Below are 12,795 nucleotides of genomic sequence, written 5' to 3'. Positions count from 1 at the left end.
TGCTGCCTCAGCTCCTCCAAGGCTCTGTGAGGGCAGAGTTGGGATGAAATGATCCCCAGCACCCATTTTTAACCAGAGCTGGTACGGATTTGTCCCTCCCAAGAGCCTGTTCCCAGCATGGCTGTGCTGAGAGCAGGGAAGCTGAGGGATGCCAGGGCTGAAATTCCATCCTGCACTATTCCAGCACTTGCTGTTACCAGTGTTGGTTCCTGCTCTCACCCACAGACATTTAAAGCCTGAAAATAATCAGATTCATCCCCTTCAGCTGAGACAAAATCCAGCGCCGTTTGTGTTGGGTTTGATTGCTTTCCCATCTGTCACCACATTTCTCTGGCCCCCATGGAGACTCTGGGTGTTTGAGTCACTCTTGTTTGTTTTCCTGCCGCTCTCAGAGGCGGGCAGGGAAGAGTTGGTGCCTGCAAACCTGTCTGCACCCTGAGGCTGATTCTCCTGAGTCTTATCCTTCCCTCCAACGGCCTGGACGTGTGTGTTTTCCTCCCCTGCCTTTAATCCGAGGATGATCTGGACGGAGGAGTGGGGAAGGATGGAGCAACAGCTTCTGTTTGAGCTTGTTGAGGATGAAACATGGCAGCTGCTGCCAGGCTGGATCCACAGGCGGGGACAGGCTGGCATCTCACGCCCCTGGGATGTGGTGCTGGGTGGTTAAAATGTCATGTTTTTGTCCCAGAGCCTGAGTCCATGCCCTTTCAGCTGTGGATGCTGCCATCCAGCTCCATCTCGGGTCTGCAGATCCCTCTCTTCTCTTAATTTTAGGGGAAGAAGGTGTCTTGGTTTAGGGCAAATTTGGGAGAAAACTCCTGGATAAGGTCCCTCTGGGGAGCAAATCTAAACTGCTCCTCTTCTTAGCTGGTCTGGGAAAGAACTTCTTTGGAGAAAAGCAGAAAAAACTATTTAATAAACAAAGTGCTTACAAGTACAAGGAATGAATAATATGAAACAATAAAACTTTCTGTTGTTTTGAAGCGAGCTGGTAAATTTAGAAAGTCTTTGTTATGGGTTAGCTTTGCTCTCTTAATTTTATTAGTTTTTCTGGAGGTTTAGGCTCTAGATACTGAGCTCTTGCTGCTCCTCTGGGTTTTTTATTCTGGAGTAGGTTTAAATAGTTTTAAGAAAAAGAGATTAAAAAAAAAAAACAACACAGTTTAGGGAACTTTTTTTGCCTTAGTTAGCTAAAACTAACGAAAAAAAAAAAAAAATTCTGCCTTTTAGTCTTTTTGAGGTTTAGCTGAGCACTGAATCACCCTGGAGCAGAAGGGAACCCTGAGTGTCTCTCGTTAACCTGAGCCCACCTTTCCCCTCCAGGTGGGAGATGTGACCAACAAGAAGCCTCAGCGCCTGGTGACCCAGTTCCACTTCACCAGCTGGCCCGACTTCGGGGTGCCCTTCACCCCCATCGGGATGCTGAAATTCCTGAAGAAGGTGAAGACCTGCAACCCCCAGTATGCAGGAGCCATAGTGGTGCACTGCAGGTGAGTCCTGCTCACAGCCAGCCTCTGCCCGTCCTGGGTCACCTGGAGAACGTCTCCTGCTTAAAAGGGAATTTTTTGGGTTTTTTTTTTTCAGTCAGGACTTTTTCATTATCTTTATTTAACTGCCCTGTGTTAAACGGCGATGTTCCTCGCGGGGACATGCAAAAAAAATTGCATGAATTGGAGGAAGTCCTTGGAATCAGTGATGTTGGGGTGTTACAGCTCATCTGGAGGGATCATTTGTGTTGGCTGGATGCTGAGTGAGCCAGGCTGAGCGCTGGTGGCGTCTCCCTTGCCCTGGCATGAGGAGATGACATCTCTCTTTGGGAGCAGGCAGAACTGGGCTGACAGACTGCCTGGAGCAAGGGCCACGGAGATTGGCCTCAGCTGGAGTGGTTTCAGGCACAGCAGCAGCCCTGGGGGAGCCACAGGAGCTTCCACATTGCAATAAGGAGCCCCGTGGTTAAAACCAGAGATTGGCACATTTGCACCATCTCAAGTTCATTTTCCTTGCCTTCTTGGGAGGCAGCTGCTTCCAAGAGCTTTTTCTTCCCTTAATATCTACTGGCCTCACTGAAGACAATCTAGTCCAACCCTCTACCACGGGCAAGGACACCTTCCACCATCCCAGGCTGCTCCAAGCCATGACCTTGGACACTTCCAGGGATGCAGGGGCAACCACAGCTTCTCCAGGGCCTGCCCACCATGCCAGGGAAGAATTCCTTCCCAGTGTCCCCCCCAACCCTTGCCTTGCAGCGCCGGCGTGGGACGCACGGGCACTTTCATCGTCATCGATGCCATGCTGGACATGATGCACACGGAGAGGAAGGTGGACGTGTACGGCTTCGTGAGCCGCATCCGGGCCCAGCGCTGCCAGATGGTCCAGACAGATGTGAGTGTGGTGCTGCTCTGCCCTCTGGGCGTGGATTTCCTTCAGCCAGCCAAAGCCTGTGCGAGGGGTCGGAGCGTCATCATCGCTCGCTTTTGGGCGATGCGGCGTCAAGGGAGCCCTTCGCGGGGTCCTGCTCTTTTTAATGCCCTTTGTAGAGTCGTTAAATCGTTTCGGTTGGGAAAGATCCTTAGGATCGAGTCCAACCGTTCCCCCAGCACTGCCAAGGCCACCACTGACCCATGTCCCCAGGTGCCACATCCACGTGGCTTTTAAATCCCTCCAGGGATGGGCACTCCAGCGCTGCCCTGGGCAGCTGTGCCAGGGCTGGACAATCCTTTCCATGAAGAAATTTATCCAATATCCCACCTGACCCTCCCCTGGCACAACTTGAGGCCGTTCCCTCTCCTCCTAACCCTTGTCCCCCTCCTGGCTCCCCCCTCCTGTCAGGGAATTTTGTGAAGTTCCCCCCCTGAGCCTCCTTTTCTACCAGGCTTGGAGAACATTTTGTGTCACACCTGCTTTGTTTGGTGTGGTGAATAAAGCCCCAGCCCCCATTTAGTGGCAGGAAGGTTGTCACTCACTTTCCTGGGGTCTCAGAGGGTGGGCGGGGGGGTGGTGGGTTTGCACCCAGCAGGTGCTCACAGGGCATGGAACACAGCGGAAAAAAAGGAGCAGGGGAAGGAAAAAAAGCAAAATAACCTGTATGGGTAGAGGGGAGGTGTAGTTACGAGCAGTGGGAGCAGTTTAAAAAGGAGGATTTCAAGAGACACTCAGGATTCCTTTTACCGTTTCCCCCTGCCACCCTCCAGATGCAGTATGTGTTCATATACCAAGCACTTCTGGAGCACTATCTCTACGGTGACACGGAGCTGGAGGTGACCTCCTTAGAGATCCACCTCCAGAAGATCTACAACAAAGTGCCAGGGACCAGCAGCAACGGGCTGGAGGAGGAGTTCAAGGTGAGCGTTGTCCTCAGGTGGATGTGCTGGGATGTGCAGCGATCCCCGTGCGCTGGGCTGGCACTGGGTGGCTCTGAAACCCCGCTCTGCTCTGCTCCTTGCCCCGCAGAAGCTCACTTCAATCAAAATCCAGAACGACAAGATGAGAACGGGCAATTTGCCAGCCAACATGAAGAAGAACAGGGTGCTTCAGATAATTCCATGTAAGGCTCGCTCGGCTGCGTGCGGGGAATGGGGCTGGAGAAACGGGACAAACGGGCACCTTGTGGTGTGAATTCAACAGGGAGAAGGGCAAAGTCCTGCCCCTGGGGAGGCACAAGTCTGTGCTGGGGTCACCCAGCTTGGCAGGACAAGATCTGGGGGTCCTGACTGACTCCAGCCTGGACCTGAGGCAGCAGAGTGACAAAAGGGACAGTGGTGGCCTGGGCTGTGTGAGACAAAACACTTCCAGCGGGTCCAGGGAGGGGATGCTGCCCCTCTGCTCAGCACTGGTCACACGTGCAGCACTGGGTCCAGTCCTGCCTCCCCAGGACAGGAGGGACACTGGGGACACTGGGGAGAGCCCAGTGAGGGGACTGGAGCATCTCTGCTCTGAGCAAAGGCTGGGAGAGCTGGGGCTGCTCAGCCTGGAGAAGAGAAGGCTCCAGGGCTCTCATCCTGTGCATCAACACCTGCAGGCAGGGTGCAGAGAGGATGGAGCCAGGCTCCTGCCAGTGGTGGCCAGGGACAGGACAAGGAGCCACGGGCACACACTGACCACAGCAGGGTCCCTCTGAACACAGGGAACTCGTTTTGGCTGTGGGGGTGACATGGGTTGCCCAGGGGTGTTGTGGAGTCTCTGTGCCTGAAGATACTCAAACTTTGGACACAGATGGGCATCCAGCCCTGTAGGTCCCTCTCTGCTGGTTTCTGCTGCCAAAACCTTGAGGTTTGTGCCTCAAGGAGAAGGGAGTCCCAGTGCTGAGCAGGTCCTTTTGCTGGAGAGCTCAGCTTCCCTTTCTGCCCCAAACCACGCACGGCGGAGGGTGGAGCTGACTGTCCCTGTCCCAGCCAGGTGCCCTCTGCTCCCCTGCCCTTATCTCTGTCCCACACTTAGGGCTTGGTGACTCCCCAGCTAAAGGCCATGCAGGTTACCCCAAATCTCAGGTGATTTTGTTCTGTTCCAGATGAATTCAACCGAGTAATCATTCCAGTGAAGAGAGGGGAAGAGAACACAGACTATGTAAACGCTTCCTTCATTGATGTGAGTCTTCTCCAATCTTCTTGCCATCTTCTCCCAATGGAAACCACCTCAACCACCTCAAGCTGCTTTCTTTGGGAAGAATTTGTCCCAAACACTCCTTTTAAGGGTTTTGCACAGCTCCCTCCCCGTGGCTTTGCTTCGTGTCACAGGATGGTGCTGGTTTCTTTCTCCAAGAAACCCCCGGGTTTATCCAGCTCCTTGTGGGAGAGGAGAGCTGGAGCCTGAGCAGAGCTTCCAAATCCTGGGCTCACTTCTGCCCCTCTGGGTTCTGCTGATGGCTGTGGAGAAGGGATCCACATATCCATGGAAATAACGCAGCACGGGCCATTTGGTCAGAAAACATCCACCAGATTAGATCGGGGAGCAAAACACGATGCCAAAGCCTTGGAGCGGAGCCAGGTCAATCCCATTACACCTGTCTGGGTGGCAGCAGGAGGGGAGGCAGGGAGGTTAAGTGCTGTCCTCACTCCCAGGAGGAGATGAGTGATTGCACATCCTTCTCTCCTGAGCAGTCCTGTTGACTCCAGGGAGGCATCTCGGATGAGTATTGATCTCCATGCAGTGATGCCAGCGCTGACCAAGTGACAGACCCTGCTCTTTTCCAGCCCAATTTCTGCTTTCATCTCCTGTTGACACAGGGCTGTTTTGGGGTTTTTTTTCCCCCCCAAAAAAAGGCAGCTGCTGGGTTTGCCCACTAAAAGCAGTTCTAACATCCCTAATTAACTGCTCCCTGAAATCTCCTTTGCCGTGTCCCTGCTGTGGCAGGAGCAGCTGCCTTGTTGTGCATCCAGATCAGAAAGCTTCCGTGGCACGTAAGCAATTTGGGCTGAGGATTCAATTTCCTGCCTCTGCTGAACTTTGCTTAAATGACAAACTCCAAATGACGAAGCATCTGCAGTCAGAGTCTGCAGGGAGGGCACGGGGGTTTGGAAACAGAAACTCTTTGTGGCTGTGGAAGAGCCAGAGTCATCCAGCCTTCCTGCTGGTTTCCATAGATCATAGAATGGTCTGGGTTGGAAGGGACCTTAAAGATCATCTAATTCTGTTTGGTTTTGCTTGCTTCTTCCAAAAATCCCCAATAAAAAATCATACCTGGAGTACTTGGAGCTGAGGCAAAGCTGTTCTCCAGCACTCAGAGCTTGCAATAATTGCTTAGGTGTGCTGGAAAGCCAAATGGATAAAGCCAGGTGTGTGTAGGGGATATGATCCTCCCAAAACTGAGCTGAGCTTGGTAGGCCAGCCACATCCAGGAGATTCCTCCTGCTGGTCTGACCCCGCTCCCAAATTGCAGGGTTATCGCCAGAAGGACTCGTACATCGCCAGCCAAGGGCCGCTGCAGCACACGATAGAGGACTTCTGGAGGATGATCTGGGAGTGGAAATCCTGCTCCATAGTGATGCTGACAGAGCTGGAGGAGAGAGGCCAGGTAAGCTCCCGGGATCAGCTGCACAAACAGCAGGGAAATAAATAAATGAATGGCAGGAGTTTGGAATGGGAAGAGCCTGAAGGACCCTTCCAGCCCAAAGCGGTCTGTGTTTCGGGGAGTTTGCGACGCCTGTGGGATCCCACACGGTGCTGGGCAGCTGCCAGAAGATTCTTCTCTCCAAACCCATGGGGGAAAACTCGAGGTCCTCACCCTGTGCCCTCCTGTGGTGCCTCCTCAGGAGAAGTGTGCCCAGTACTGGCCGTCCGACGGCTCCGTGTCCTACGGGGACATCACGGTGGAGCTGAAGAAAGAGGAGGAGTGTGAGAGCTACACGGTGCGGGACCTGCTGGTGACCAACACCAGGGTAAGAGCCTGGCTGCTCCCTCCAGGCACCTCTGGCTGCTCCTGGGTCTCACTGCCACGAGCCCCTGCTGGTGTTCCCTCAGCTCCGTGAGCTCCCCGTTGTCCCAAAGGGATTTTATCCTGCGTCCCAGCCCTGAGAGTCCCTGTCCTGCTGCTTGTTCCTCAACCATCCCCTCCTTTCTGCTGCCCTCACCACCAAACCTCCCTCCTGCTCCTCTTTCCCCACACCTCCTCTACTCCATGCCCTGGGAATGCTGTGCCTCCACAAGGAGCTTTCCTACACGGATTGTTTGCCTAGCCAAGAAATGTATTTGTCCTGGTTTAGGGCAAATTTGGGAGAAAATCTCCGAACGGGGTCCCTCTGGAAAGCAAACCCAACCTCCCCCAACTGGTCCAGGAAAGAATTTCCTTGGAGAAAAGTGGAAAAAACTTTATTTAACAAGCAAAGTGCCCACAAGCATAAAAAATGAATAATGTGAAACAGTAAAACCTCTCATTGTTCTGAAGTGAGATGGCAAAGGAAAGTCCTTGCTGTGGGTGTAGCTCGGCTCTCCCAGTCTCTTTTATGAGTCCCTCCGATGTTGGAAAATGCCAAGGTCCAGGCTCACAGCTGTGACCTCCCTGGGCTCTTCTGAGTTTTCAGTCCAGAGCAGGTTTAAACAGTCCCAAGAAAAAAGCAAAAAAAAAAAAAACCCCAAAACCAACCCGAGGAACTTCTCTGCCTCAGCTAACTAAAAACTAACTAAAAGCAGAGCTCTGTCCCGCTGTCTGTCCTGCTGCAGATGACACGGTCCAGGAGCGATGTTCCTCGACCATCCCCTCCACCACCAAACCTCCCCCTTCCTGCCCCCCATTCCCCACGCTCTCAGCACCAGCTGTGCCCTCCCAACAGGAGAACAAGAGCCGACAGATCCGGCAGTTTCACTTCCACGGCTGGCCGGAGGTTGGGATCCCCGGGGACGGCAAGGGGATGATCAACATCATCGCGGCGGTGCAGAAGCAGCAGCAGCAGTCGGGCAACCACCCCATCACCGTGCACTGCAGGTAAAGCCGAGCCTGGCCGGGGCAGAACAGAAACCTCCTTTGCTTTTAGTTAGCTGGGGAGACGGTCGGAATCCCAAAGCGCTGGATAAACCGGGAGAGGCCGGAGCAGGAGCGGCTCCTCCAGTTCTCCGGTGGATAAATCCAGCAGGGGTGGCACAAGGGCTTTTCCCTCACTGCTGGCTTCTCTTTCCCAGCGCTGGAGCAGGAAGAACGGGCACCTTCTGTGCGCTGAGCACTGTCTTGGAGAGGGTGAAGGCAGAGGCCATCCTGGACGTCTTTCAGACGGTCAAGAGTTTAAGACTACAGAGGCCACACATGGTGCAGACACTGGTAGGTGCCTCCTGGCCCGCCAGGACCTCAGCAAGGACGGGCTGGGGGCTCAGGGTTTGAGCAAAAACCTCTTTGATTCGAAGGTTTTCGCTCTCCGTGGAAGAGGGAGCGAGGGAAGGTGTGAGAGCATCATCCTTGGAAGGGTCCAAGGCCGGGCTGGACAGGGCTTGGAGCAACCTGGGGGGGGGTTGGAACAAAGTCATCCTTAAGGCTCCTTCCAGCCCAAACCATTCCAGGATCCATGATTCTAAGGAGGTGGGCCAGGAGCTGTCTCCCCTTTTCGTTAAGGCACCAAGTGCCCTTTAAGCACTGACAGCAGTTGTAGGAACCTCCTTGGAGACATCCTCAGCCACAGTCCATACCTTAACGGGCTGAACCACCTGGAAGAGCGTCCTGGAGCGGCTGTGGAACCCTGCACGGAGCAGCTGGGGCTGGCTGAGGTCTTGCAAGAGGGGTTTGCTCGGGGTTTTAAAGGAAAACTCTTTTTGGGATCCAAACAGAACCTCAGAGAGGCAAGGGGAAAGCAGAGTTTCTTTTGCCATGAGTACCCCAGCAAGGGTTTGGGGGTCACAGGGGAGGTGGGAGCTGCTCTGGACACCTGACCAAGCAGCAGGTGCTGTCTGAGGCATGGATTTTCCCGTTCTGACGCCGTTCTCTCCCAAATCCCACAGGAACAGTACGAATTCTGCTACAAGGTGGTGCAGGAATACATCGACGCCTTCTCAGACTACGCCAACTTCAAGTGAAGAAAAACAGGAACAAAAATCCACACCCACCCTCCCTCCCCCCCAAAAAAAAAAACAAAAAACAAATGACAGAAGAGTTGCCTTCTTTAATATTTTGTAATATTCTGTTTGTTAATATACCCCCCCAAACAACAACAAAAAAAACCCTATGTGTATATATCTTAACTGTTTTAGAGGTTGGTACCATAAGCTTCATATTAGCTGGAGATTTTATATGTAGCAAAGTGTTAGTGCAGATACTGTTGGCTCTTCTTTTTTTTTTTCCAATGTTTTATTGGGGAATTAAATAGCGTGATGTTTGGATTAATATTGTCATACCATCTCTCTTCTGGAGAGTTGATACAGGCTGTTATTTTGTTTGTAAATCTTCTTTTTTTTTTTTTTTTTTTTTTTTTTTTTCCCCTTGAGGGAGTAAAGCCTTTTTTTTTTTTAAAAAAAAAAAAAAAGGAAAGAAATGTATCCTGGATCTCATCTGAAAACAAAAGCCAAACTCCCCCCTCCCCGCCTCGACCCCACCAGCACAAACTTTTCCAATCCTGCAGGGAAATGGTTTCACATTTTTCTGCTGGTCAGCTCTTAAAAAAAAAAAAAAAAGAGAGAAGAAGAAGAAAAAAAAAAAGCTCATTCTGTGTGTGTGTTTATATATGAATACCCTCATTTTTGTACCAAAAGCTAAAAACTTTTCCTCCCTCAGACTCAGGCCACTATGTGCTGCTGGTTTGGAAACGGGAATTGCCACAGAGCAGCGCCCGGATGTTGGGATTTCGACCCCCAAAAAAAGCAAACCCCAGAAAAACAAAAGGATTTTTGCTCCCTGCAGGGAAGGTCTGTGTGTTTGGAGCAGGATTTTAGGGCAGGGGTTGGGGTTGGCCCTGTGGCCCTGCCACCGCTGCTGGTGCCCCTTGGAGCGGGTGAGCTCCATCCCCAGCTGCTGGAGGAGATGTCAGGTGATTTTTCCTGATATCCTGAGAGATCACAGCATAAGGGAATGGTTTGGGGTGGAAGGGATCTTACAGAATATCCAATCCCAGCCCCTGACATGGGCAGGGACACCTTCCACTGTCCCAGGCTGCTCCAAGCCCCGTCCAACCTGGCCTTGGACACTGCCAGGGATCCAGGGGCAGCCACAGCTTCTCTGGGCATCCTGTGCCAGGGCTTGCCAACCTCACAGGGAAGGATTTCTCCCAAATCCCTACTCCAGGCCTGCTCCCTTTCAAAAAGAATCCAAAGGTTCAAGAAGTATCCTGAGGACCAGGGGTGCAACGTTTGTATATTAGGAAAAAAAAAAAACCCAAAAAAACCACAGGTTAACAGGGTTTATTTTATTATTTTCTTTGTTATAAAGGAGTGCCTGAGGAAACACCTTCCACCATGCCCAGGTCAGTGGGGGAACTCCATCCCCACTGCAGAACTGGGAGAACTGGTTTGGAGCAGAAGCTCCACGCCAAGGATTTCTCTGGACGCTGCAAACAGCGATGGGGAGCACAGGGTGGGTGGCAGGAATATTGGAATATTGACAGCTCTGCCCAGGGATGTCCTAGACTCGGGATATGGGGTTGAAATCTGGGAAATTCTGGGTAAAAACAGCCCATCAGTCAGAGTATCCAAGTTTTTCCGCTTTTTTCCATCCAGGCAGGATTCACAGGGGGTTTCAGTGGAGGCACACAGGCAAGGGGACACCCTCAGCCACCCCAAACACCCCCCAAAAGTTGCTTTGCTGCTGCCATCATCCCCCTTCCATCTCCTGGTACCCCTCATGAACCCCCCAACATCACCCCATTGCTAAGAAATCCCGACTCTTAAATTTTGGGGGCTTTGTGACTGAATCGGTCACAGTCAGAAATAAATGTGGTGACCCCAAAGAAATGGGGACCCAGGAGGGCTTTGTTTGTCCCCACAAGGAGCAAGGACCACCCCAACAAGTCACCCCAACTCCATGCCACCACTGCCCGATGGCTGCTGCCTGCTCTCAAGGAGTTTTCTCCCCTTTTTTTTCCTTGAGCTTTTGCCACAGCAGCTGCCCGGGCCCCGTCCTGCATCCAACTGCAAATATCAGAGCGAGGAGCAGCTGCTGGAGATAATCCAGGGCCAGATCGTGCCTAAATCCCCTTCCCGAGCTCTGTCACATCCCCTGAGCCGGGAGCTCCACGCTCCGTGGCCAACGTCCAGCCCCGGTTTGGGGGTGACAGATTTGGAACGGGGGGAGGACCGGGGAAATGGGGGCTGGGGTGGGATCAGGGAAACTGAGGCACGGGGAATTCGCTCCCCTCCTTTCAACAAGAGCTGCAGAGGGACCACGTGGATCCATCCCACTCCCAGCTGCCAGGAGATGGGAAATGAGCCCGTTTTGGGGGGTCGGGGTGCCGTCCTGCGGTGCCCAAGGGGATTTGGGGGGGAAGGAAGCACTGGGCACAGGCACGGGGAGGTGGACGCCGTCAGCGAGGTCACGGTCCCCCGTGGGAGCGGTGGCCAGGCCGACGTCACTGTCACCGAGCCCTTCAAATAGCGGCGCCCGCCCGGCCGGACACGGCTCCGGTCACCGCCACCGCCACCGCCGGCACCTGCGCGCCCAGGTGAGGCTGCCCCGGCCACGGCACGGGGTGCGGGGTCCTGCTCGCCCCAAATCGGACCCCAGCGGGGGGGTGGGGGGCGTGTCCGTGCGGGATCCAAACCCCAGCAGCACCCCGGGGTGCTGAGCCCGTCCGGCTTCTCCAGCCCCGGGGCTGCGCATCCCCTCCGGATCTGCATCCCAAACCGACCCTAAAGAGATGGGTTATCCCCCTCCAGCATCCGCATCCCAAACCCACCCAGCACCACCCACGGGCTGCGCATCCCCTCTGGATCTGCATCCCAAACCGACCCTAAAGAGACGGGTTATCCCCCTCCAGCATCTGCGTCCCAAACCCACCCGGCACCACCCACGGGTGCTCATCCCCTCTGGATCTGCATCCCAAACCGACCCTAAAGAGATGGGTTATCCCCCTCCAGCATCCGCATCCCAAACCCACCCAGCACCACCCACGGGCTGCGCATCCCCTCTGGATCTGCATCCCAAACCGACCCTAAAGAGATGGGTTATCCCCCTCCAGCATCTGCGTCCCAAACCCACCCGGCACCACCCACGGGTGCTCATCCCCTCTGGATCTGCATCCCAAACCGACCCTAAAGAGATGGGTTATCCCCCTCCAGCATCCGCATCCCAAACCCACCCGGCACCACCCACGGGTGCTCATCCCCTCTGGATCTGCATCCCAAACCGACCCTAAAGAGACGGGTTATCCCCCTCCAGCATCTGCGTCCCAAACCCACCCAGCACCACCCACGGGTGCTCATCCCCTCCAGATCTGCATCCCAAACCGACCCTAAAGAGATGCTGGGTTATCCCCCTCCAGCATCTGCGTCCCAAACCCACCCGGCACCACCCACGGGTGCTCATCCCCTCTGGATCTGCATCCCAAACCGACCCTAAAGAGACGGGTTATCCCCCTCCAGCATCTGCGTCCCAAACCCACTCAGCACCACCCACGGGTGCTCATCCCCTCTGGATCTGCATCCCAAACCGACCCTAAAGAGACGGGTTATCCCTCTCCAGCATCCGCATCCCAAACCCACCCGGCACCACCCACGGGTGCTCATCCCCTCCGGATCTGCATCCCAAACCGACCCTAAAGAGATGGGTTATCCCCCTCCAGCATCCGCATCCCAAACCCACCCACGGGTGCTCATCCCCTCCGGATCTGCATCCCAAACCGACCCTAAAGAGATGGGTTATCCCCTCCAGCATCAGCATCTCAAACCCACCCGGCACCACCCACGGGTGCTCATCCCCTCCGGATCTGCATCCCAAACCGACCCTAAAGAGATGGGTTATCCCCTCCAGCATCAGCATCTCAAACCCACCCGGCACCACCCACGGGTGCTCATCCCCTCCGGATCTGCATCCCAAACTGACCCTGAAGGGACGCTGGGTTATCCCCTCCGGCATCTGCATCCCAAACCCACTCAGCACCACCCACGGGTGCTCATCCCCTCTGGATCTGCATCCCAAACCAACCCTAAAGAGATGGGTTATCCCCCTCCAGCATCCGCATCCCAAACCCACCCACGGGTGCTCATCCCCTCTGGATCTGCATCCCAAACCAACCCTAAAGAGATGGGTTATCCCCTCCAGCATCTGCATCCCAAACCCACCCAGCACCACCCACGGGTGCTCATCCCCTCTGGATCTGCATCCCAAACCGACCCTAAAGAGATGCTGGGTTATCCCCTCCAGCATCTGCGTCCCAAACCCACCCGGCACCA

The 12,795-nt window shown here is 54.3% G+C and overlaps 1 protein-coding gene across 2 annotated transcripts in view; it reads left to right on the top strand.

Moving 5' to 3' along the window:
• The window catches only part of PTPRA (protein tyrosine phosphatase receptor type A), a 115,468-nt gene extending 106,948 nt beyond the window's left edge, over positions 1–8,520 (top strand). For both annotated transcript variants that reach the window (XM_040064687.2, XM_040064688.2), the window contains 10 exons: positions 1,324–1,490; positions 2,247–2,382; positions 3,192–3,341; positions 3,451–3,544; positions 4,508–4,584; positions 5,876–6,010; positions 6,249–6,374; positions 7,266–7,417; positions 7,612–7,747; positions 8,419–8,520. In XM_040064687.2, the coding sequence (XP_039920621.1) occupies positions 1,324–1,490; positions 2,247–2,382; positions 3,192–3,341; positions 3,451–3,544; positions 4,508–4,584; positions 5,876–6,010; positions 6,249–6,374; positions 7,266–7,417; positions 7,612–7,747; positions 8,419–8,493 (1,248 nt within the window). In that variant the 3' untranslated portion in view covers positions 8,494–8,520. The remainder of the gene's footprint in view (positions 1–1,323; positions 1,491–2,246; positions 2,383–3,191; positions 3,342–3,450; positions 3,545–4,507; positions 4,585–5,875; positions 6,011–6,248; positions 6,375–7,265; positions 7,418–7,611; positions 7,748–8,418) is intronic.
• The last annotated feature ends 4,275 nt before the right edge of the window (positions 8,521–12,795 follow it).

Source organism: Hirundo rustica, chromosome 5, assembly GCF_015227805.2.
Source record: "Hirundo rustica isolate bHirRus1 chromosome 5, bHirRus1.pri.v3, whole genome shotgun sequence".
Taxonomy (NCBI): domain Eukaryota; kingdom Metazoa; phylum Chordata; class Aves; order Passeriformes; family Hirundinidae; genus Hirundo; species Hirundo rustica.
The sequence above is the reverse complement of the archived record's forward strand: the minus strand, read 5'-3'. Positions and strand labels throughout refer to the sequence as shown.